The sequence below is a fragment of the Bufo gargarizans genome, chromosome 6 (assembly GCF_014858855.1).
Source record: "Bufo gargarizans isolate SCDJY-AF-19 chromosome 6, ASM1485885v1, whole genome shotgun sequence".
Lineage (NCBI taxonomy): Eukaryota > Metazoa > Chordata > Amphibia > Anura > Bufonidae > Bufo > Bufo gargarizans.
The window spans coordinates 243,602,151-243,626,936 of record NC_058085.1 but is presented as its reverse complement, the minus strand read 5'-3'; the positions used below and the strand labels follow the sequence as shown (position 1 = coordinate 243,626,936).

At 46.5% G+C, this 24,786-nt stretch overlaps 1 protein-coding gene across 3 annotated transcripts in view; it reads right to left on the bottom strand.

The window, feature by feature from the left end:
- Positions 1–24,786, bottom strand: part of KDM2A (lysine demethylase 2A) — a 286,076-nt gene that overhangs the window by 52,058 nt on the left and 209,232 nt on the right. The window contains exons 14-17 of one of the 3 annotated variants that reach the window (XM_044296599.1): positions 13,040–13,309; positions 12,704–12,835; positions 11,746–11,826; positions 10,193–10,228 (exon numbers count right to left, since the gene is read on the bottom strand). The exons of 1 other annotated variant lie outside the window; for it this stretch is intronic. In XM_044296599.1, coding sequence (XP_044152534.1) covers positions 10,193–10,228; positions 11,746–11,826; positions 12,704–12,835; positions 13,040–13,309 — 519 coding nt within the window. The remainder of the gene's footprint in view (positions 1–10,192; positions 10,229–11,745; positions 11,827–12,703; positions 12,836–13,039; positions 13,310–24,786) is intronic. One more of the 3 variants, XM_044296600.1, reaches the window with a different exon arrangement.

Here is a 24,786-nt window from a genome sequence, read left to right as displayed (position 1 = left end):
GGTGGCAACCCAGTAGTCCGCACAGGTTAAAATGTGGGCAACTCTGCTGTCGTTGCGCAGGCACTGCAGCATGTAGTCGCTCATGTGTGCCAGGCTGCCCAGGGGTAAGGACAAGCTGTCCTCTGTGGGAGGCGTATCGTCATCGTCCTGCCTTTCCCCCCAGCCACGCACCAGTGATGGACCCGAGCTGCGTTGGGTGCCACCCCGCTGTGACCATGCTTCATCCTCATCCTCCTCCACCTCCTCCTCATCCTCGTCCTCCAGTAGTGGGCCCTGGCTGGCCACATTTGTACCTGGCCTCTGCTGTTGCCAAAAACCTCCCTCTGAGTCACTTCGAAGAGACTGGCCTGAAAGTGCTAAAAATGACCCCTCTTCCTCCTCCTCCTCCTCCTGGGCCACCTCCTCTTCCATCATCGCCCTAAGTGTTTTCTCAAGGAGACATAGAAGTGGTATTGTAACGCTGATAACGGTGTCATCGCCACTGGCCATGTTGGTGGAGTACTCGAAACAGCGCAACAGGGCACACAGGTCTCGCATGGAGGCCCAGTCATTGGTGGTGAAGTGGTGCTGTTCTGTAGTGCGACTGACCCGTGCGTGCTGCAGCTGAAACTCCACTATGGCCTGCTGCTGCTCGCACAGTCTGTCCAGCATGTGCAAGGTGGAGTTCCACCTGGTGGGCACGTCGCATATGAGGCGGTGAGCGGGAAGGCCGAAGTTACGCTGTAGCGCAGACAGGCGAGCAGCAGCAGGATGTGAACGCCGGAAGCGCGAACAGACGGCCCGCACTTTATGCAGCAGCTCTGACATGTCGGGGTAGTTGTGAATGAACTTCTGCACCACCAAATTCAGCACATGCGCCAAGCAAGGGATGTGCGTCAAATTGGCTAGTCCCAGAGCTGCAACGAGATTTCGCCCATTATCACACACCACCAGGCCGGGCTTGAGGCTCACCGGCAGCAACCACTCGTCGGTCTGTTGTTCAATACCCCGCCACAACTCCTGTGCGGTGTGGGGCCTGTCCCCCAAACATATGAGTTTCAGAATGGCCTGCTGACGTTTACCCCGGGCTGTGCTGAAGTTGGTGGTGAAGGTGTGTGGCTGACTGGATGAGCAGGTGGAAGAAGAGGAGGAGGAAGCCGAGAAGGAGGAGGTGGCAACAGGAGGCAAAGAATGTTGCCCTGCGATCCTTGGCGGCGGAAGGACGTGCGCCAAACAGCTCTCCGCCTGGGGCCCAGCTGCCACTACATTTACCCAGTGTGCAGTTAGGGAGATATAGCGTCCCTGGCCGTGCTTACTGGTCCACGTATCTGTGGTTAGGTGGACCTTGCCACAGATGGCGTTGCGCAGTGCACACTTGATTTTATCGGATACTTGGTTGTGCAGGGAAGGCACGGCTCTCTTGGAGAAGTAGTGCCGGCTGGGAACAACATACTGTGGGACAGCAAGCGACATGAGCTGTTTGAAGCTGTCTGTGTCCACCAGCCTAAATGACAGCATTTCATAGGCCAGTAGTTTAGAAATGCTGGCATTCAGGGCCAGGGATCGAGGGTGGCTAGGTGGGAATTTACGCTTTCTATCAAATGTTTGTGAGATGGAGAGCTGAACGCTGGCGTGTGACATGGTTGAGACGCTTGGTGACGGAGGTGGTGGTGGTGGTGTTGGTGGTACATCCCCTGTTTGCTGGGCGGCAGGTGCCAACGTTCCTCCAGAGGCGGAGGAAGAGGCCGAGGCGGCAGCAGCAGAATAGGCCGAGGCGGCAGCAGCAGAAGAGGTAGCAGGGGGAGCCTGAGTGACTTCCTTGGTTTTAAGGTGTTTACTCCACTGCAGTTCATGCTTTGCATGCAGGTGCCTGGTCATGCAGGTTGTGCTCAGGTTCAGAACGTTAATGCCTCGCTTCAGGCTCTGATGGCACAGCGTGCAAACCACTCGGGTCTTGTCGTCAGCACATTGTTTGAAGAAGTGCCATGCCAGGGAACTCCTTGAAGCTGCCTTTGGGGTGCTCGGTCCCAGATGGCGGCGGTCAGTAGCAGGCGGAGTCTCTTGGCGGCGGGTGTTCTGCTTTTGCCCACTGCTCCCTCTTTTGCTACGCTGTTGGCTCGGTCTCACCACTGCCTCTTCCTCCGAACTGTGAAAGTCAGTGGCACGACCTTCATTCCATGTGGGGTCTAGGACCTCATCGTCCCCTGCATCGTCTTCCACCCAGTCTTGATCCCTGACCTCCTGTTCAGTCTGCACACTGCAGAAAGACGCAGCAGTTGGCACCTGTGTTTCGTCATCATCAGAGACATGCTGAGGTGGTATTCCCATGTCCTCATCATCAGGAAACATAAGTGGTTGTGCGTCAGTGCATTCTATGTCTTTCACCGCTGGGGAAGGGCTAGGTGGATGCCCTTGGGAAACCCTGCCAGCGGAGTCTTCAAACAGCATAAGAGACTGCTGCATAACTTGAGGCTGAGACAGTTTCCCTGGTATGCATGGGGGTGATGTGACAGACTGATGGGGTTGGTTTTCAGGCGCCATCTGTGCGCTTTCTGCAGAAGACTGGGTGGGAGATAATGTGAACGTGCTGGATCCACTGTCGGCCACCCAATTGACTAATGCCTGTACCTGCTCAGGCCTTACCATCCTTAGAACGGCATTGGGCCCCACCATATATCGCTGTAAATTCTGGCGGCTACTGGGACCTGAGGTAGTTGGTACACTAGGACGTGTGGATGTGGCAGAACGGCCACGTCCTCTCCCAGCACCAGAGGGTCCACTAACACCACCACGACCATGTCCACGTCCGCGTCCCTTACTAGATGTTTTTCTCATTGTTATGGTTCACCACAACAACAAATATATTATTTGGCCCAATGTATTGTATTCAAATTCAGCGGGATATAAATTTGAGGCCTAGTATTTAGGCGCTGGGTGACCGGTATGGATTTAGTGACAGAATTAGACTTGGAAATGCACAGAAGCGTGTGTGTGTGAAGTTATTCTGAATGACCCAATGTGCACCTTGAATATTATATACCCTTTTAGGGATAGATTTCAAATAGCTCTGATATAGCAGAAACCACTAAATTATGAAATTGCTAAATTGGGAATTGTATTTCAACCCAGAACAAAAAATGTGCTTTGACGGACACTAAATAACTTTCCCAGCCACAACAGGACAGCGTTAACGAGAGATTTAGCAGGATATAAATTTGAGGCCTAGTATTTAGGCGCTGGGTGACAGGTATGGGTTTAGTGACAGAATTAGACTTGGAAATACACAGTAGCGGGTGTGTGTGAAGTTATTCTGAATGACCCAATGTGCACCTTGAATATTATATACCCTTTTAGGGATAGATTTCAAATAGCTCTGATATAGCAGAAACCACTAAATTATGAAATTGTTAAATTGGGAATTGTATTTAAACCCAGAACAAAAAATGTGCTTTGACGGACACTAAATAACTTTCCCAGCCACAACAGGACAGCGTTAACGAGAGATTTAGCAGGATATAAATTTGAGGCCTAGTATTTAGGCGCTGGGTGACAGGTATGGGTTTAGTGACAGAATTAGACTTGGAAATACACAGTAGCGGGTGTGTGTGAAGTTATTCTGAATGACCCAATGTGCACCTTGAATATTATATACCCTTTTAGGGATAGATTTCAAATAGCTCTGATATAGCAGAAACCACTAAATTATGAAATTGCTAAATTGGGAATTGTATTTCAACCCAGAACAAAAAATGTGCTTTGACGGACACTAAATAACTTTCCCAGCCACAACAGGACAGCGTTAACGAGAGATTTAGCAGGATATAAATTTGAGGCCTAGTATTTAGGCGCTGGGTGACAGGTATGGGTTTAGTGACAGAATTAGACTTAGAAATACACAGTAGCGGGTGTGTGTGAAGTTATTCTGAATGACCCAATGTGCACCTTGAATATTATATACCCTTTTAGGGATAGATTTCAAATAGCTCTGATATAGCAGAAACCACTAAATTATGAAATTGCTAAATTGGGAATTGTACTTCAACCCAGAACAAAAAATGTGCTTTGACGGACACTAAATAACTTTCCCAGCCACAACAGGACAGCGTTAACGAGAGATTTAGCAGGATATAAATTTGAGGCCTAGTATTTAGGCGCTGGGTGACAGGTATGGGTTTAGTGACAGAATTAGACTTAGAAATACACAGTAGCGGGTGTGTGTGAAGTTATTCTGAATGACCCAATGTGCACCTTGAATATTATATACCCTTTTAGGGATAGATTTCAAATAGCTCTGATATAGCAGGAACCACTAAATTATGAAATTGCTAAATTGGGAATTGTACTTCAACCCAGAACAAAAAATGTGCTTTGACGGACACTAAATAACTTTCCCAGCCACAACAGGACAGCGGTAACGAGAGATTTAGCGGGATATAAATTTGAGGCCTAGTATTTAGGCGCTGGGTGACCGGTATGGATTTAGTGACAGAATTAGACTGGGATATGGCCAAAAAATAACCACACTATTGCTGGTTAAATGCACTTGGTGACGGGCGCAGCTTGCCCCTGATTTAGTATATGGCCAAAAAATGAACAGACTATTGCTGGTTAAATGCACTTGGTGTCACAGCTTGACGCACCACACTACTGAGGGTTAAATGCACTTGGTGACGGGCGCAGCTTGCCCCTGATGTAGTATATGGCCAAAAAATGAACAGACTATTGCTGGTTAAATGCACTTGGTGTGACAGCTTCACCCTGATGTAGGCTTTAGCCAAAAAACAACCACACCATTGAGGGTTAAATGCACTTGGTGACAGGCGCAGCTTGCCCCTGATTTAGTATATGGCCAAAAAAATGAACAGACTATTGCTGGTTAAATGCACTTGGTGTGACAGCTTCACCCTGATGTAGGCTTTAGCCAAAAAACAACCACACCATTGAGGGTTAAATGCACTTGGTCGCAGCTTGGATGCACTTGGTCGCAGCACCGCACAAGACACAAAATGGCCGCCGATCACCCCAGAAAAAAGTGACTGACAAACGGTCTGGGCAGCCTAAAAACAGTGAGTGAGCATTTGAATTTCAGCAGCTCAATGATGCACAGCTGCAGATCGATCGATTAATCAAGTGAAGTCCTTTGGAGGAGTTAATCTGCCTAATCTCGCCCTACTGTCGCATCCGCAACCTCTCCCTACGCTAATCAGAGCAGAGTGACGGGCGGCGCTATGTGACTCCAGCTTAAATAGAGGCTGGGTCACATGGTGCTCTGGCCAATCACAGCCATGCCAATAGTAGGCATGGCTGTGACGGCCTCTTGGGGCAAGTAGTATGACGCTTGTTGATTGGCTGCTTTGCAGCCTTTCAAAAAGCGCCAAGAAAGCGTCACAAAAGCGCCAAGAAAGCGACGAACACCGAACCCGAACCCGGACTTTTACGAAAATGTCCGGGTTCGGGTCCGTGTCACGGACACCCCAAAATTCGGTACGAACCCGAACTATACAGTTCGAGTTCGCTCATCCCTAACTATTACTAAGTGTAACTGACAGCACAACATTGGTGATCTTTGTGTCACATGGCCAGAAGTGCCATGTAGCCCTAACCTAAATTGGGTTTACAACATTAACAAAAATATCCACATATTAGTAAATCAGATTTTGGAGCAGGAGCCAAAGTTTGACAATTGGGGCATGCACGTACACAGACCGTAAGAGGCTCTCAAGATAAATGGTGTAGCAAGCTATTTTATTGATTCTTTCCTGATATTATCAGTAGTGGACCTACCAGGCATAAATCCAGATTGATCTGGGTGCACCAGGGTGGTGGCCACTCTACCCAATCGCACAGCTAGTATTTTTGCTATAACCTTATAGTCGATGTTCAACAAGGATATCGGACGATATGACCCGCATTCATCCAGCTCCTTGCCAGGCTTCAAAAGCACTACTATGGTTGCATCATACATTGTTGGTGGAAAGCATCCATTCCTGAAGGCATCGTTAAACATTTTAAGCAAAAGAGGAGCGATATGAGCAGAGTATTTAACATACACCTCTAAAGGTAGACCATCGGGACCGGAGGCCTTACCCCTCGCCAGCTGCGAAATGGACCCTTGTATTTCTAAGAGAGTTATGGGAGCCTCCAAACTGACTATATCCTCCTGCGACAAAGTTGGAAATTCCAAATCTGCAAGGTAGTGCACGACATCATCTATCTCATAATTTACCCTGGAATCATAAAGTTCTCTATAATATTCTTGAAACCTGTCTGCTATAGCCTGCGGGTCCGAAAGTATCCGTCCATCTACTGCTTTGATGCGCAATATAGCGGGGGATGCCTGACTCTGCCTAACAATGTGGGCCAGCAGTTTACTGGACTGGTTGTCCAACTCAAAATACGCCTGTTTGGAGAAAAACAGCTTCCTATGAGCTTTTTCCCTAAGCAGAGTCAAGTATTGTCTCCCTTTAGATAACCACGCCTCCTTGTTTAAATCGCTGGGATCGGCGACGTATGCAGCCTCCAGTCTAGAACAATCTGCCGCCAGGCCTTCCTCCTGCCTGGCCACCGACTTCTTAATATATGATATGGTAGATCTGAGGCAACCTCTAAGATATGCCTTCATGGTTTCCCATAATAGCGCATTATTCGGTTCCTCCCCATGCCCCTCCATGAACACCTTCAACTGGTCAGGGATACGATCAGACGGTCCAAACAAGGTCAACCAGAAAGTATTAATCCGAGCTGAGCGTCTGGTCATATTCCCACCCAGCCCGAATATCAATTGCACAGGGGCGTGGTCAGATATGCCCCATGGTCCATAATCCACATCATACCTTAATGAACTAGTACTTGAGCTGCCCAAAACATAATCTATGCGCGATAATGCACCATGACTGGCGGAGTAGCATGAGAACTGTCTGATATCTGGATGTTTCAGTCCCCACATATCCGCCCACCCTACCTCTTCCATCAATTCGGCTAGAGACGTGATGTTATTAGAGTGACTATCACCAACTCCTACCGGATGGTGTCTGTCTAGGTTCTTATCTAAGGTCATATTGAAATCACCCATACAAATTACACGAGCAGACGGATAAGAGGCTGCAAAGCTCACTGCCTGCTGAACCACTTGCATGGAGAAGGGTGGAAGGATATATACGCCAATGATAACATACAGTATACAGTTAATGTAGGCAGCTACAAACACAAATTTACCCGCCGTATCTATCTGGCATGTGTCCACCTCCCATCTGAGAGATTTGTGAACCATAAGAGACACGCCCCTAGACATATTTGTATAGCATGAGTGTTGCGCCCACTGGATCCAAGGCTTTTGTATACGCCTTGTAACGTCTGCCGTTAGAGGAGTCTCCTGCAGGCAGAGGATATGTGGGTTAAATCTTCTGACTGCAGAGAACACCATGGCTCTTTTCCTAGCGGCACCCAATCCCCTGACATTCCATGACATTATACGCAATTCTGACATAGTGACATTGTACAATGAACCACAGTTACCTTCCATTCCTCCCACCACCTTGCATTATAACTGATACAGCACACAGAACATAACATTTTTACAGTCAGGTCCCTCCTGACATATACTGCGAGTGCCTGCATGGTACAACGCTCAACCATTCGCATCACTCTTGACACTGGGAAACAAAAACAATATACCTCTTCTATTAAGTGGCACTTCAAATAACGAGGTGTGCTATTGGTAGTTAACCGGTAGCACCACTAATTTTGCAACTCGTACAGAAGTGATTCTGGACATATAGCCTGGGACCCAATCCCCAACTTCTGATGGGATCCCAGTACAGAACCTAAACATCCGGACCAACACGAACACTCTCAGTAAACTAGAGAACACATGTGTTATTCACTCCTCCCACCCAAACTATAATCCATCCAGTACCTTAGATGTTCATAGCAAGTGAACTATACCCTGAGAGTCCAGCAAATATAAACGTAGGCAGTCCGGATAACACCGCTGGTCCAATGTCTAGTCTCCTGGGTCCCACTTCCTAGAGCAAACAATGAAATGGTACGGAACATCCCAATGTTATCTTGGGGCTCTTGCGTTCCTTCCTCTGCCATCCAGCCAATTAGTGGCCTCCTCAGGGCTATTGAAAAACCGTCTCACATCACCATCTGCTACTCTCAGGCGAGCTGGATACACCATGGAATATGGCAAATTCTTCTCACGTAGCCTCCTTTTCACCACGCTGAATGTGGCCCTGCGTTTTTGTAACTCGGACGAAAAATCCGGAAAGATCATAACAGTGCTGTTCTATTATTTAAGCTCCTGTTTCCTGCGCGCCATCTGCAGCACATGATCTCTGTCCATAGAGTTCAATAACCTTGCAAGCAAGGGTCTTGGGGGGGCCCCCGGTGGAGGAGGTTTGGCGGGGACGCGATGAGCTCGCTCAATAATAAAAGCCGCTGAAAATGCTGCTTCCGGGAAGGAATCTTGGAGCCAGGTAGTAACAAACGCACTTGGATTATTGCCCTCTGCTTTCTCAGGCATGCCGATAATCCGTAAATTGTTGCGTCTTGTGCGGTTCTCATAATCGTCGCATTTCTGCTGCCAAAAGTTTACTTACTGTTTTAATTCCTGTACCTTAGCGAGGAGAGGTTGCAGGCGGTCCACCACGTCAGAGATCCTGTTTTCGGTCTCCTTAACGCGATCTCGTATGGCCTGCATGTCGTGGCGGAGCAGGCCAATATCCACCTTTACCTCCTCCAGCTTGCCCACCATGGACGTGCGGCAGACAGATATTGCTTGCAGTAGTTGTTCAGTGACTTGTTTGAGAGAAGGTTCACAGGCCGAGGGTTCCGCTTCCTCAGACACAACATCTCCTTTCGTCCTCTCCACTGATGATGCACGAGGGGCCGCGCCATCTTGGTCTTCCACGCGGGCAAACTCTCGTAGCCTGTCCACTGCGCCTTGTTTCGCGCCATGCTCGGGTCGCGGGTCTTTCCCGACCTCCTGCCGATTCTGGATGTAATATTTGCGGCGATAAATTAACAGGATAATGTAGAAGTTAGGGGAATTGGGTCCGGAGCTCCTCTACATGCGTCCTCACATATCAACTTCCGGCCACGCCCCCTATTTTATTGATTCTTTCACCTTTAATTCCTTATAATGTAGTTGGTTACCAATTCCAGATACCTGGCTGTGTTATTTAGGTCTGAAGTAACTGTACATGTGCACAGGAGGGGCTAGGAAGCAAGAAAACAACTATCTAAGAAAGGGCTTTGCTCCATTGAAGATATCAGGATAAGGAGGTGTCTTGCTACCACCACCTCTCTTTGCATCATATGGGTGTGGACCAGGTGCCTTGGGAACTGGTCGATGGGTAGCTTGGAGGACTGTCAATTACTTTACTCTGCATGTTATTTTTGCATATATTCTTTATCATAGTTTAGTAAACTTTTTATGCACCCAAGTCATGTTAAGAATATTTATTCACAGTTTCTCAAAATTCACAGTAATACATCCTGACAAAAATCTGCCCATATAGACTATTAGAGTGTACAGACACCATAGAGGAGGCTCCCCTGCTTGGAAATCCTCTCTATTAGGCCTCTTTCACACGACAGTATGTCCATTTCAGTGTTTTGCGGTCCGTTTTTCACGGATCCGTTGTTCCGTTTTTTGCTTCCGTTGTGGTTCCGTTTCCGTTCCGTTGTTCCGTTCCGTTTTTCCGTATGGCAAATACAGTATACAGTAATTTCATATTAAAAATTGGGCTGGGCATAACATTTTCAATAGATGGTTCCGCAAAAAACGGAACGGATACGGAAGACATACGGATGCATTTCCGTATGCATTCCGTTTTTTTGCGGACCCATAGACTTTAATGGAGCCACGGAACGTGATTTGCGGCCAAATATAGGACATGTTCTATCTTTAAACGGAACGGAAAAACGGAAATACGGAAACGGAATGCACACGGAGTACATTCCGTTTTTTTTGCGGAACCATTGAAATGAATGGTTCCGTATACGGACCGTATACGGACCGCAAAAAACGGCCCGCAAAACGGAAAAAAAAAACGGTCGTGTGAAAGAGGCCTTAGCTACAGTGGAGGCTTCAGTAGTTGGACAAGTGGCTTACTTCTGAAAAGGAGCTGGGATGTTGTTTAAGAACCTTAGCAGACTGAAAAATAGATACAGCTACATTTTAAGGAGACCCGACCTTAGAACTTACATTGTGCAGCAAGACTTTTTCCTGATCTGTGCTCACCTGTAAACACAAAAAAACTAGGCTTAATCCTAGATGGAAGAAAGACAAATCATCATGGAGTTTACCAAATAACCAAAGCTAGTAGCTACTTCTTTAGAACAGCCAAAGAGTCAAAAGGTGTTGACCAAAGCAAGAGATTCTACCTGATTTGGTTCATATAGGCTAGCTAGAGGTAGCGATACCACTTACAGATGTACATGTAACACTTCTGACGCAGATTCCAAGCTTTGCCATTTTTATTTTTTTATTTCATTTTAAATCACTCACACAGCATATGTTATATCAAAGTATTGCTCCCTGTTATCAGCCATTTTAAGCAAGAGTATTTGATAGCAAGGCCCTTCAATGGGATTATTAGAGAGGAAGTCTAATAATGACAGGAAAATACCCCCCCAGTCACATTTGCACAGCATGTAAGGACATAAAATGTTTACACCACTATTTGCATAAATACCATGTTAAAATGTCACTACGTAATGTAACAGTCATCTTTCAAATTATGGTTCGTGACTTTCAAGATGAAACCAAACACTCTGGAATAAAACCACTTTTAGGCTGCTCTCTCAATGTAGGTTTTTTGTGGCGTTTTCCTACACTTTCACGGTTTTTGCACCAGAGCTTTTTGGCTACTTTCACACTAGCGTTTTAGTTTTCCGGTATAGAGTTCTTTCATAGGGGCTCAATACCAGAAAAAATGCTTCCGTTTTGCCCCCATTCATTGTCAATGGGGACAAAACTGAACGGAATGCTCCAAAATGTATTCCGTTCCATTTAGTTGTTCCATACCAGAGAGCAAATCGCAGCATGTTGTAGTTTGCTTTCCGTCCTGGGATGCAGCGCAAGATGGATTCGTTATAACCACAAATGCAAGTCAATGGGGACGGATCCGTTTTCATTTGCCTTTCAATAGGGTTCATGACGGCTCCGTGTTAAAGATAATAAAACCGGATCCGTTCGGATGGTTGTATTATCAGTAACGGAAGCGTTTTTGCTGAATCCTGCCGGACCAAGCAAAAACACTGGTGTGAAAGTAGCCTTTGCTGTGTTTTTGTGAGCTCCGATGTTAGATGAAGCTTTATGGGAAATATGAAACATAAGACACAAATGCTTTTTTGGAACTGGCGTTGTTCTTTATTTTGGTGGCAGATTGTCTTTCTGGCTTCTTTAAAAAAAGAAGAAAAAAAGCGCTCTACAGCTCTTGGCGGTTTTTTACGTGCTTTCACATCACCTTATCTACAGGGAAAAACATTAAGAAAACACTAGTAGTAAAACATTGGGGGAGATATCAAGACTGGTGTACCTACAAGCCAGTCTTAATCTCACTGCACTAGTGTGAGATGCGCCTAATTTTTTTAAGAGGCAGATTTAAAAAATAAATAAAAATATTGCAATTTTCCTGCCATTTTACCAATTAAAAAAAAAAACGGAGCCAAATTCATGTGTGTAGGTATTTTTAAAAATTGCAACAACCATGAAATAGATAAAGTGCTCTCTGTGGTAGAGGTCAGTCCGCTCACCGTGTGCTTCTTCTGTTCATTACATTTGGGGCATTCCCAGTAGTTGGGAAGCTCGTCACTCAGCAAGCCTTCGCCATCCATCTGCGACACAGGACACAAAAAGTTAAGGCACATGGATCTTGGCCTGTTACTTCTATGTTATTTGTCATAACCAAATTACCCTTTTAACTAGAAATTTGTACACAACCTAAGAATTAAGGGTCATTCCATTAAGTGCTACAGCCAACAACTGTGTGTATAGTTGATATATACTTGGGAATAGGAGAGTAGCAAGGACAACCTACACTGTTTGCATGGAGAGAGCTGTAAAAATCAGCTGCCAACACTATATAGTCCATGAGCTCTCTGCATGAAAATACAATGGCACCTGACATCTGCAGTTGGTAGCACAAGATAAGGGGAACTTTATCTTCTCAAGGCTGCCGTTTTCATTACAAATAGCATTTAATTGTAGGAGAGGGAACTATTTGCAGTGAGTTTCATTTATAAAGTGGCAACATATTCCCACAGCATTGCAATTAGATCTACCTGGAGCCATCCCTGTAATATGCTGCCTTTGAAGATAACTATATATTCAGATGATAGATCCACTGTAACTGACCCTAATGCCCTTCTCCAATACATTGTAATGGTGCCAATGGCAATGCTTCAGTTAAATGCTAAAAAATAGCGGTCAAAGTGATAAGGCAAAACGTGCCAACTGCTACCTAAACAGCACATGTTCCTAAGGTGGCTGTCTCTTCCGTTACATCACACCGCTATCAGCTATGAAGAAAGAAAATGTTCTCCTGCCTAGTCAAGGAGAAGTCTGAAGCAGCACCCGGCTACAGTGCCGATGATTAAACATAACAACTCACTATTCCATCTATTATTTCAGAGATGAATCTATGTCACCATCCTGTAACTGTAGGCTGATCTTTCTATGTTTCATATGTAGCAGGCAATGTTGACTACTCACCTCTAGGCACCCAGGATGGACAATCTCATTGCACACCGAACATTCCATGAGCTTCTTTTCAAAGTCCTGGGAGTCACTGGTCTGATCCACCTCTCCACATATGGCACAGGTGACTGAGTGGGGCAGTCTGGGCTGGAGGACAGAGGCGGTCTGATCAGTGACCTCATCATTACAACACCCCCGAGGGCTCACCCTACCATAAGTAAAGCTAGATTTCTTAGAAAAATATGTCTAGGGACTAAATTGAGAGGAACATAATATACAGAAAGTAGGGACAAACTGCTAGAACCATAGAGATAGCAATGTGCACAAATGCCTGACCCCTGTACTACTCACCGCAAGGCACTGCCTTTGCATGCATGACTGCTTCATCCTGCCTGGACCTCCAAACTTCTTCATGTCCTTGCAATAGTGGCAAGTCCCACACTCTCTCTGGAGACATGCTTGACATTTCCGGCACCTTACTCGTCGCCTCCTTGCGCCAGAGGAGGCGGTTTGTCCAGAGATGTTGGCCACCGGTCGAGGGGCTGATGTGGCGTGACGGGCTGCGGGGCGCATGGTGTGAGGTTTGGTGAACTGGATCTTGGGCCGGAGGTGAACTTTATACTAAATGTATTGGGGTTAAAAGAAAGGGGAAAAAAAAGAATAAATAAAAAAAAAAAAAAAAAAAAGAATAAATAAAAAAGGGAATTGACAAAGAATTAAGAATTATGTCATGTCGATTCTTTACACAGAAAGATGTAGCAAAGCAGATTTTGTCATTTCATTGCTTTTCCTGATCAACTAAATTAGGCTTTAGTGAATGGACCCTCCAATCATAGATGCGAAGTCGATTTGTTCAAATACTTACATTTTAATGTTGTATTCGTACAGCATTAAAATGTATTTGCTCCCTGGAGCCAAAGTTCTTCTTGCCCAAAGTTGTCCAAGACTTCAATGAACTCCTACTTTATTCATTTCTGTGTGCTGAAAAACAATTCAAAATAGCAATCCAAACCTTTGCACTGGCGGGTACCTCAGTACCAAAACCCAGTTCGGATTGTTATTTTCAACTGTTTTTTTAATCCACAGATATGAATACAGTAGGAATTAACCAAAGTCACGAATTTGGGCGAGAAGAACTCCGAGAGGCAATATATTTTAACGTTGAAACGGCACAGCATTAAAACGTATTTGAACGATTCGCTCAAGCCTAAACTAACTTAAAGGGGCAGTCCAGCCATTAATATTGAAGACCTCTCGTCAGGATAGGCCATCCGTATGTGCGGGGCTCAGACACCCGGAACCCCCACCGATTAGCTGTTGATGTGGAGGCAGGGCTCTATGCGAGCACTTCTTCCTGATCTTTACACTATGGGCCAGATTTATCATTACCTCAAGTCAGAATAATGGAGTGAAAAAGTCGCACATTTTTGCACAATCGCTTAAACTGCGCAAAAATGTGCGACTTTTATTGGCTCTGCACTATGCGCGCCAGTTTTCTGAAAGTGGGTTTTCTTATGTAAATGAATCTCTAGACAGATTTACTATTGCGACCATTTAAAAAGTCGCAAAAAATTTGCAAAATCACTCCAGTGCAGACAATGCTCATCTTATGCGACTTTTTGTAAAGACGTGCAACTTTTGTAAAGCTGCTTACTGACGGATAAACTGCTACCGTCAAACCACATTTATCACAGTCTTAAAGGGCCGATCATAAATCTGACTTGGCTAAAACTGACTTTAGCCATATGTGAAAGTGGAGTAAGCTGCCAGAGTAATGATAAATATGGCCCTATAACTTTTCTTCTGTGCAGAGGTGGAGTAGTGTAATTACAAGTACTCAAGTATAGTCAAGTGAATGGAGCTAGTACTCATCATTACACTGCACTTCCCAGACTCTTCAAACAGCTGAATGGTCGGGGTTGGGACCACCGCCAATAAGATATTGATAACCTATCCTGACGATAGGTCATCAACGTTAACAGCTGGACAACCCCTTTAAGATATATCTATTGCATTACCTGTACCTCAGATAACACTAGCTGATGTCTAATGACAAAATCAGCTCAGCTAGATCCGTATGACAAGGGGAATTAGTCTCTGGCAGGGCCCTTTTATTAACTATGACAACAGATTTCATAACTCCACTGGTGGTAGCAATTTCAAGTACAGGATGGGCAGATAGACTAGGGGTTCAAGGTACCATACCATGCAGGCCACCTAGGTTGTCATAATCCACAGGAAATGGGACAAAATATATTGAGGTGTGTGTAATCAAAAGAGTTTTGTTTAACCCCTTAAGGACACAGGGCGTACAGGTACGCCCTTGTGCCCTGGTACTTAAGGACACAGGGCGTACATGTACGCCCTGTGCATTTTCAATCACCGCCGCGCGGCCGGCGGCGATCGGAACCCCGTGCCTGCTCAAATCATTGAGCAGGCACTTGGGGCAAATGCGTCGGGGGGTCCGGTGACCCCCCCATGTATGCGATCGCAGAAAACCGCAGGTCAATTCAGACCTGCGGTTTTCTGCGTTTCCGGGTTATTCGGGTCTCTGAAGACCCGATAACCCGGAACAGGATGGTGATGGTGGTGTGATTTCACTCCACCAATCACCATCCAGCGATCCTGAGTGGTGATGGTGACATCACCACTCAGGATCGCTTTCTGATTGGTCAGGGGGCGGTCCGGCGGCAGATTCAAAAGAGGCAGGCGCCCCTCTCCTCCTCCTTTTGTGTTCCAGCGCCGGAGGAGAGAGGAGCTGCCTGCACGTGTCTGCCACTGCTGCCTGCACCCCGATCTGTGCCCCCCAGGACCCGATCTCTGCCCCCAGCACCCCATCAGGTACATAGGGACAGCTAGGGAAAGTTTGGGATAGGCAGGAAAAAAAAAGGGAAAGGTAGTTTTTTTTTTACTTTTTATTGCATCACCCCAGTTAGGGTGTCTGGGGTCCACAGCACAGCTGTGTGACCCTAGACCCCCCAGGGGTGCTGCCACTTGCCCCCCTCCCCCTGCCACTTGCCCCCCCCCCCCACCTTTTTTGGGGTGCTTTTTTTTTTTTTTTTTTTTTTGAGTTCGCTGACTGTGACCGGCACTTAGCGTCCGGCCACTGTTAGCGCATCGCACACCCCACCGCTGATCAACTTCGGACGGTTGATCAGCAGTTTTGAATTTTTTTTCCTCACTTTTTTGCCCTTTTTTTAGTTAGTTTTATTTATTTTTTTCTGTTAGTTTTAGGGTGAGTTCGTGAACACCCGTGCCCCCTCCCACACGCACACCAAATAAAGAGTTACGCACACGCACATATACACGCAGACACACACTCCCCTATGGCCCGCCGGACGTTCTCGGCCGAGGAGGCATACGCCCAGCTTGCCTCCGAGTCCGAGAGTCCCAGTGAGGATGAGGATGACCCCACATTCCTGTTGTCATCCGCATCCTCCTCATCATCTAGCGATGATGATGAGCCCCCAAGGCGGCGGAGACGCCGCCAGGCGGAGCAAGGGGACCGCCATGTTAGGGACCCTGTGGCCCACACTAGTACGAGCAGCTCTGGGGCTCGTACTGGTTTCCCGGCCCACCAGTTAAATCCACCGGAGCACCCTGCCGGTGAACTTGTCTGGTGTAGCCCAGAGCGATACGAGCCCGTGATTCCTGATTTCGTAGGCCAATCAGGAATCCAGATTTCCACAGTGGGCTACACTGAATATGACTTTTTTTGTCATTTTTTCAGTGACCCACTGGTAAATCTGATGGTGGAGCAGACGAATCTGTACGCCCAACAGTTCGTCGCTCAACACCCGGGCTCCTTTTTGGCCAGGCCCGGTGGCTGGACGCCGGTCAGTGCAGCCGAAATGAGGACATTTTGGGGCCTCGTGCTGCATATGGGCCTGGTCAAGAAACCCAGTGCCAGGCTGTACTGGAGTGGGGACGTCCTATATCAGACCCCACTTTACAGTACGGTTATGACACGCTCCCGGTTTGAGGCCATCAGGAAATGTCTGCATTATTCCGATAATGCAGCATGTCCACCCCGAGGTGATCCTGCCCATGACCGTCTGTACAAGATACGGCCGGTCATCGATCACTTTGGGGCCAAATTCATGGAGGCCTATGTACCTGGAAGGGAGGTCGTGGTTGATGAGTCTCTCATTGCGTTCAAGGGGAGACTCATTTTCCGCCAGTATGTGCCTTCCAAGCGGGCGAGGTATGGCGTGAAGCTATACAAAATTTGTGAGAGTACCTCAGGGTACACTTACAAATTTCGTGTATACGAGGGGCGAGATTCCCGGATTCAACCCCCAGAATGTCCCCCCACTCTGGGTGTTACCGGGAAACTTGTGTGGGACCTTATGCACCCACTGCTGGATAAGGGTTACCACTTGTACGTGGATAACTTTTATACCAGTATCCCCTTGTTCCAGTCCCTTGCCGCCAGATCCACGTCCGCTTGTGGGACCGTGCGGAAAAATCAACGCGGCCTCCCTGCCCACCCCCTCCAGGTACCTATCCCCAGGGGTGAGACCCATGCCCTTACCACTGGAAACCTGTTGCTGGTCAGGTATAAGGACAAGAGGGATGTCCTTATGCTGTCCACAATTCATGGTAACGGCATCACCCCTGTCCCTGTGCGAGGTACCGCGGCAACGGTCCTCAAGCCCGATTGTATCGTCGCCTACAATCGGTATATGGGAGGAGTTGATCTCTCGGATCAAGTCCTCAAGCCATATAACGCCATGCGCAAAACCCGGGCATGGTACAAAAAAGTTGCGGTCTACTTGGTACAGGTTGCCATGTACAACTCTTTTGTACTATCCCGAAGCGCTGGCAGCACAGGGACATTCCTCCAGTTCTATGAGGCAGTCCTCAAGGCCCTGATCTTTTCGGACCGGGAAAGAGCAGGCCGGAGTACCTCGGGAACTGTAGGCGCCCGGATCGTCCCTGGCCAACACTTTCCAGGTGTGGTCCCCCATACTGGAAAGAAGGGACGAACCCAAAAAAAGTGCAGAGTGTGTCGCAGGAGGGGGATACGGAAGGACACGACTACTCAGTGCGACACATGCCCCGATCATCCGGGCCTCTGCATTGAAGGTTGCTTCAGGGAGTATCACACTTCCATGGAGTACTAAATTTATATCCCAATTTAGCACTGACATCGGATAAAAAAAAATGGTTCTCAGACTTGAGACACCCAAAAAAACTAAAATAATTTATTAAAAGTAGACATAGGTATTGCCGCGTCTGTAATAATCTCCTCTATAAAAATGCCCCATGACCTAACCCCCCAGATTAACACGGTCCAGAAAAAAAAAAAAAAAGGTGCAAAAAAAGGTTTTTTTTGTCACCTTACATAATAAAAAGTTTAATAGCAAGCGATCAAAAAGTCATATAGCCCCCAAATTAGTGCCAATAAAACAGTCATCTCATCCCGCAAAAAATGAGCCCCCACATAAGATAATCAGATAAAAAAAAAAATAGAAAATGACTCAGACTTTAGAGATACAAAAATTTTTTTAGGGTATCAAAAAGGATAATATAGTCTAAAACCTAAATAATTGTAAAAAAAAAAGTTGACTTATTAGGTATCGCCACGTCCGTAAGAATCTCCTCTATAAAAATACCCCATGACCCAACCCCCCAGATTAACACAGTAAAAAAAAAAAAAAAAATAGGTGCAAAAAATTTTTTTTTTTGTCACCTTACATAACAAAGAGTTTAATAGCAAGCGATCAAAAAGTCATATAGCCCCCAAAATAGTGCCAATAAAACCGTCCGCTCATCCCGCAAAAAATGAGCCCCCACATAAGATAATTGGCTAAAAGAAAATAAAAAAAATGACACTTAGACTTTAGAGATACCCAAAAAAAAAGTTGTATCAAAAAAGATAATAGTCAAAAACCTAAATAATTGTAAAAAAAAGTAGACTTATTAGATATTGCCGCGTCCGTAAGAATCTCCTCTATAACAATATCCCATGACCTAACTACCCAGATTAACACGGTTAAAAAAAAAACAAAAAAACGGTGCCAAAACCGCTATTTTTGGCACTTTTCCATTTCAGTCCGTTTTTTCCGGTAACAAAACAAGGGTTAACAACCAAACAAAAGTTAAAATTTATTACCCTGATACTGCAGTTTACAGAAACGCCACATTTGTGGTCGTAAACTGCTGTATCCGTAAAAGGGAGGCTGCAAAAGGAAAGGACCGACATGGTTTCTGGAAGGCCGATTTTGATGGCCTTTTTTATTGACACCATATCCCTTTTGATGCCCCCCTGATGCCCCCCTAGAGTAAAAACTCCCTAAAATTGACCCCATCTAAGAAACTACACCCCTCAAGGTATTCAAAAATGATTATACAAACTTTATTAACCCTTTAGGTGTTCCTCAACAGTTAATGGCAAATGGAGATGAAATATCAGAATTTCAATTTTTGGTAACCTTACCTCACAAAAATGTAATATAGAGCAACCAAAAATTATATTTACCCTAAAAATACTCCCCCAAAAAATGCCACCTTATCCCGTAGTTTCCAAAATGGGGTCACTTTTAGGGAGTTTCGACTCCAGGGGTGCATCGGGGGGGTTGAAACAGGACACGGTGTAAATAAACCGGTCCATAAAAATCAGCCCTCCAAAAACCAAACGGCGCACCTTTCACTCTACGCCCCGCTGTGTGGCCGTACAGTAGTGTACGGCCACATATTGGGTGTTTCTGTAAACGGCAGAGTCAGGGTAATAAAGATACAGTCTTGTTTGGCTGTTAACCCTTGCTTTGTTAGTAGAAAACATGGGTTAAAATGGAAAATAAGGCAAAAAAATGAAATTTTCCAATTTCATCCCCATTTGCCAATAACTCTTGTGCAACACCTAAAGGGTTAACGACGTATGTAAAATCAGTTTTGAATACCTTGAGGGGTGTAGTTTCTTAGATGGGGTCACTTTTAGGGAGTTTCGACTCCAGGGGTGCATCAGGGGGGTTGAAACAGGACACGGTGTAAATAAACCGGTCCATAAAAATCAGCCCTCCAAAAACCAAACGGCGCACCTTTCACTCTACGCCCCGCTGTGTGGCCGTACAGTAGTGTACGGCCACATATTGGGTGTTTCTGTAAACGGCAGAGTCAGGGTAATAAAGATACAGTCTTGTTTGGCTGTTAACCCTTGCTTTGTTAGTAGAAAACATGGGTTAAAATGGAAAATAAGGCAAAAAAAAGAAATTTTCCAATTTCATCCCCATTTGCCAATAACTCTTGTGCAACACCTAAAGGGTTAACGACTAATGTAAAATCAGTTTTGAATACCTTGAGGGGTGTAGTTTCTTAGATGGGGTCATTTTTGGGTGGTTTCTATTATGTAAGCCTCGCAAAGTGACTTCAGACCTGAACTGGTCCCTAAAAATGTCGTTTTTGTAAATTGCTGAAAAATTTCAAGATTTGCTTCTAAACTTCTAAGCCTTATAACATCCCCAAAAAATAAAATATCATTCCCAAAACAATTCAAACATAAAGTAGACATATGGGGAATGTAAAGTCATCACAATTTTTGGGGGTATTACTATGTATTACAGAAGTAGAGAAACTGAAACTTTGAAATTTGCTAATTTTTCAAAAAATTTGTTAAATTAGGTATTTTTTGGTGCAAAAAAAATTATTTTTTTTTACTTTATTTCACCAGTGTCATGAAGTACAATATGTGACGAAAAAACAATCTCAGAACGGCCTGGATAAGTCAAAGCGTTTTAAAGTTATGAGCACTTAAAGTGACACTGGTCAGATTTGCAAAAAATGGCCTGGTCCTAAGGTGTAAAAAGGCTGTGTCCCTAAGGGGTTAAAACAAAAAAATATAAGATTTTATGTAAATTGACCTGGAGCTAACAACACTAACATATCAGGCCCTTACATTCTGTGAAAGATCACATGCTCTAACATAACACAGCCTATTTGACCCTATAATTGAAACAAGCCACTGGATACAAAATTTAAGAAGGCCCCATACATGTGAATAAGGCCTAATGCACACGGCCTTGTTATGCCGGGCTGGATTCCTGTTCAGAGCAGGCGCGCACGACGTCATCGGTTGCTATGTGCATCCGGCCTAAGGGCCTAAGGGTGGCCAACTTGGATATAATTGATCATATACTGCGTACACGTGATATAAAAAGAAGCCAAGTGATTTAAATGTACTCATCAGCACAAAGATGTCACCACAAAATTTTTTGGCCCACTGTGGGACTTCAACTTTTGGGGGTCTGATCCCCTCTGCAATGCATTAAGCTGACAAAGTGCCTTTGAGACCCTGCCTGGGTCATTTGGCTGCCTTCCCTGTACGGCACTGGGACTCAAGTCACGTCCAGCGCGTCCAGGTACAGCTCTGGAAACCTGCGGGTTAACTGTTTACCACACCCAGCAATCAGCTATAATCTGCAGGAATTTAAGTATCACACAGCCCCCAATGAACTCTATCAACTGTTCAAGTAATGCATAAAATGTGCCAGGTCCTCCAGGCAGAGATGGTATTTGGAGTTGCTCTTTGCTTTGGTAATTACTGGAGGCCAAAACAAAGGACCCACCACTTAAGTCAGAATTTCCAAATGTGGCACACCCAGCAAACAGTCGTTTGAAGAGAACGCAGAGCTCGTACTAGTGCTGTATTCTCTTCACTGCTCACTGTCAGCATTACAGTGAGAGAAGTGTTATTTCAACTGGGCCACCCAGTCACCTCTATGGGACGCCTCTGTCCTATATGAAGGAGCAGTCCCATTGAAGGGACTAGGACAGGCAAGTTGAAATTACACCAGCTCACCGCCACAATGTTAAAAGCGAGCAGCTCAACAGTGAGGAGAATACAGTGCTGATTTATAAAAACATAAAAAAGCGAACGAACCCTTTTACCGCCTCCGGACCGCCCAAAGAAGGATTGCAGTCCGGAGGCGGTCGATTCATTCCTCCTGGACGCATCACAAGCCTCTTAACTAGAGTTGAGCGAACACCTGGATGTTCGGGTTCGAGAAGTTCGGCCGAACTTCCCGGAAATGTTCGGGTTCGGGATCCGAACCCGATCCGAACTTCGTCCCGAACCCGAACCCCATTGAAGTCAATGGGGACCCGAACTTTTCGGCACTAAAACGGCTGTAAAACAGCCCAGGAAAGGGCTAGAGGGCTGCAAAAGGCAGCAACATGTAGGTAAATCCCCTGCAAACAAATGTGGATAGGGAAATGAATTAAAATAAAAATTAAATAAATAAAAATTAACCAAAATCAATTGGAGAGAGGTCCCATAGCAGAGAATCTGGCTTCATGTCAGCAGAGAATTAGTCTGCATGTCATAGCAGAGAATGAGGCTTCACGTCACCCACCACTGCAACAGTCCATTGGCATATATTTAGGCCCAGCACCCAGGCAGAGGAGAGAGGTCCCGTAACAGACAATCTGGCTTCATGTCAGCAGAGAATCAGTCTGCATGTCATAGAGAATCAGGCTTCACGTCAGCCACCACTGCAACAGTCCATTGTCATAAATTTAGGCCCAGCAGCCAGGCAGAGGAGGGAGGTCCCGTAACAGAGAATCTGGCTTCATGTCAGCAGAGAATCAGTCTGCATGTCATAGCAGAGAATGAGGCTTCACGTCAGCCACCACTGCAACAGTCCATTGGCATATATTTAGGCCCAGCACACACACAGGCAGAGGAGAGAGGTCCCGTAACAGAGAATCTGTCTTCATGTCAGCAGAGAATTAGTCTGCATGTCATAGCAGAGAATGAGGCTTCACGTCAGCCACCACTGCAACAGTCCATTGTCATATATTTAGGCCCAGCACACACACAGGCAGAGGAGAGAGGTCCCGTAACAGAGAATCTGTCTTCATGTCAGCAGAGAATTAGTCTGCATGTCATAGCAGAGAATGAGGCTTCACGTCAGCCACCACTGCAACAGTCCATTGGCATATATTTAGGCCCAGCACACACACAGGCAGAGGAGAGAGGTCCCGTAACAGAGAATCTGGCTTCATGTCAGCAGAGAATCAGTCTGCATGTCATAGCAGAGAATGAGGCTTCACGTCAGCCACCACTGCAACAGTCCATTGGCATATATTTAGGCCCAGCACACACACAGGCAGAGGAGAGAGGTCCCGTAACAGAGAATCTGTCTTCATGTCAGCAGAGAATTAGTCTGCATGTCATAGCAGAGAATGAGGCTTCACGTCAGCCACCACTGCAACAGTCCATTGGCATATATTTAGGCCCAGCACCCAGGCAGAGGAGGGAGGTCCCGTAACAGAGAATCTGGCTTCATGTCAGCAGAGAATCAGTCTGCATGTCATAGCAGAGAATGAGGCTTCACGTCAGCCACCACTGCAACAGTCCATTGGCATATATTTAGGCCCAGCACCCAGGCAGAGGAGGGAGGTCCCGTAACAGAGAATCTGGCTTCATGTCAGCAGAGAATCAGTCTGCATGTCATAGCAGAGAATGAGGCTTCACGTCAGCCACCACTGGAACAGTCCATTGGCATATATTTAGGCCCAGCACACAGGCAGAGGAGGGAGGTCCCGTAACAGAGAATCTGGCTTCATGTCAGCAGAGAATCAGTCTGCATGTCATAGCAGAGAATGAGGCTTCACGTCAGCCACCACTGCAACAGTCCATTGGCATATATTTAGGCCCAGCACCCAGGCAGAGGAGGGAGGTCCCGTAACAGAGAATCTGGCTTCATGTCAGCAGAGAATCAGTCTGCATGTCATAGCAGAGAATGAGGCTTCACGTCAGCCACCACTGCAACAGTCCATTGGCATATATTTAGGCCCAGCACCCAGGCAGAGGAGGGAGGTCCCGTAACAGAGAATCTGGCTTCATGTCAGCAGAGAATCAGTCTGCATGTCATAGCAGAGAATGAGGCTTCACGTCAGCCACCACTGCAACAGTCCATTGGCATATATTTAGGCCCAGCACCCAGGCAGAGGAGGGAGGTCCCGTAACAGAGAATCTGGCTTCATGTCAGCAGAGAATTAGTCTGCATGTCATAGCAGAGAATGAGGCTTCACGTCAGCCACCACTGCAACAGTCCATTGGCATATATTTAGGCCCCGGCACCCAGACACAGGAGAGGTTCATTCAACTTTGGGTAGCCTCGCAATATAATGGTAAAATGAAAATAAAAATAGGATTGAATGAGGAAGTGCCCTGGAGTCCAATAATATATGGTTAAGGGGAGGTAGTTAATGTCTAATCTGGACAAGGGACGGACAGATCCTGTGGGATCCATGCCTGGTTCATTTTTATGAACGTCAGCTTGTCCACATTGGCTGTAGACAGGCGGCTGCGTTTGTCTGTAATGACGCCCCCTGCCGTGCTGAATACACGTTCAGACAAAACGCTGGCCGCCGGGCAGGCCAGCACCTCCAAGGCATAAAAGGCTAGCTCTGGCCACGTGGACAATTTAGAGACCCAGAAGTTGAATGGGGCCGAACCATCAGTCAGTACGTGGAGGGGTGTCCACCATGTTAGTGAAATGTTGCCTCCTGCTAACACGTTGCGTATCAGGTGGTGGTGCAGTTAGCTGTGGCGTGTTGACAAAAGTTTTCCACATCTCTGCCATGCTAACCCTGCCCTCAAAGGAGCTGGCATTGACACAGCTGCCTTGGCGACCTCTTGCTCCTCCTCTGCCTTGGCCTTGGGCTTCCACTTGTTCCCCTGTGACATTTGGGAATGCTCTCAGTAGCGCGTCTACCAACGTGCGCTTGTACTCGCGCATCTTCCTATCACGCTCCAGTGCCGGAAGTAAGGTGGGCACATTGTCTTTGTAGCGTGGATCCAGCAGGGTGGCAACCCAGTAGTCCGCACAGGTTAAAATGTGGGCAACTCTGCTGTCGTTGCGCAGGCACTGCAGCATGTAGTCGCTCATGTGTGCCAGGCTGCCCAGGGGTAAGGACAAGCTGTCCTCTGTGGGAGGCGTATCGTCATCGTCCTGCCTTTCCCCCCAGCCACGCACCAGTGATGGACCCGAGCTGCGTTGGGTGCCACCCCGCTGTGACCATGCTTCATCCTCATCCACCTCCTCCTCATCCTCCAGTAGTGGGCCCTGGCTGGCCACATTTGTACCTGG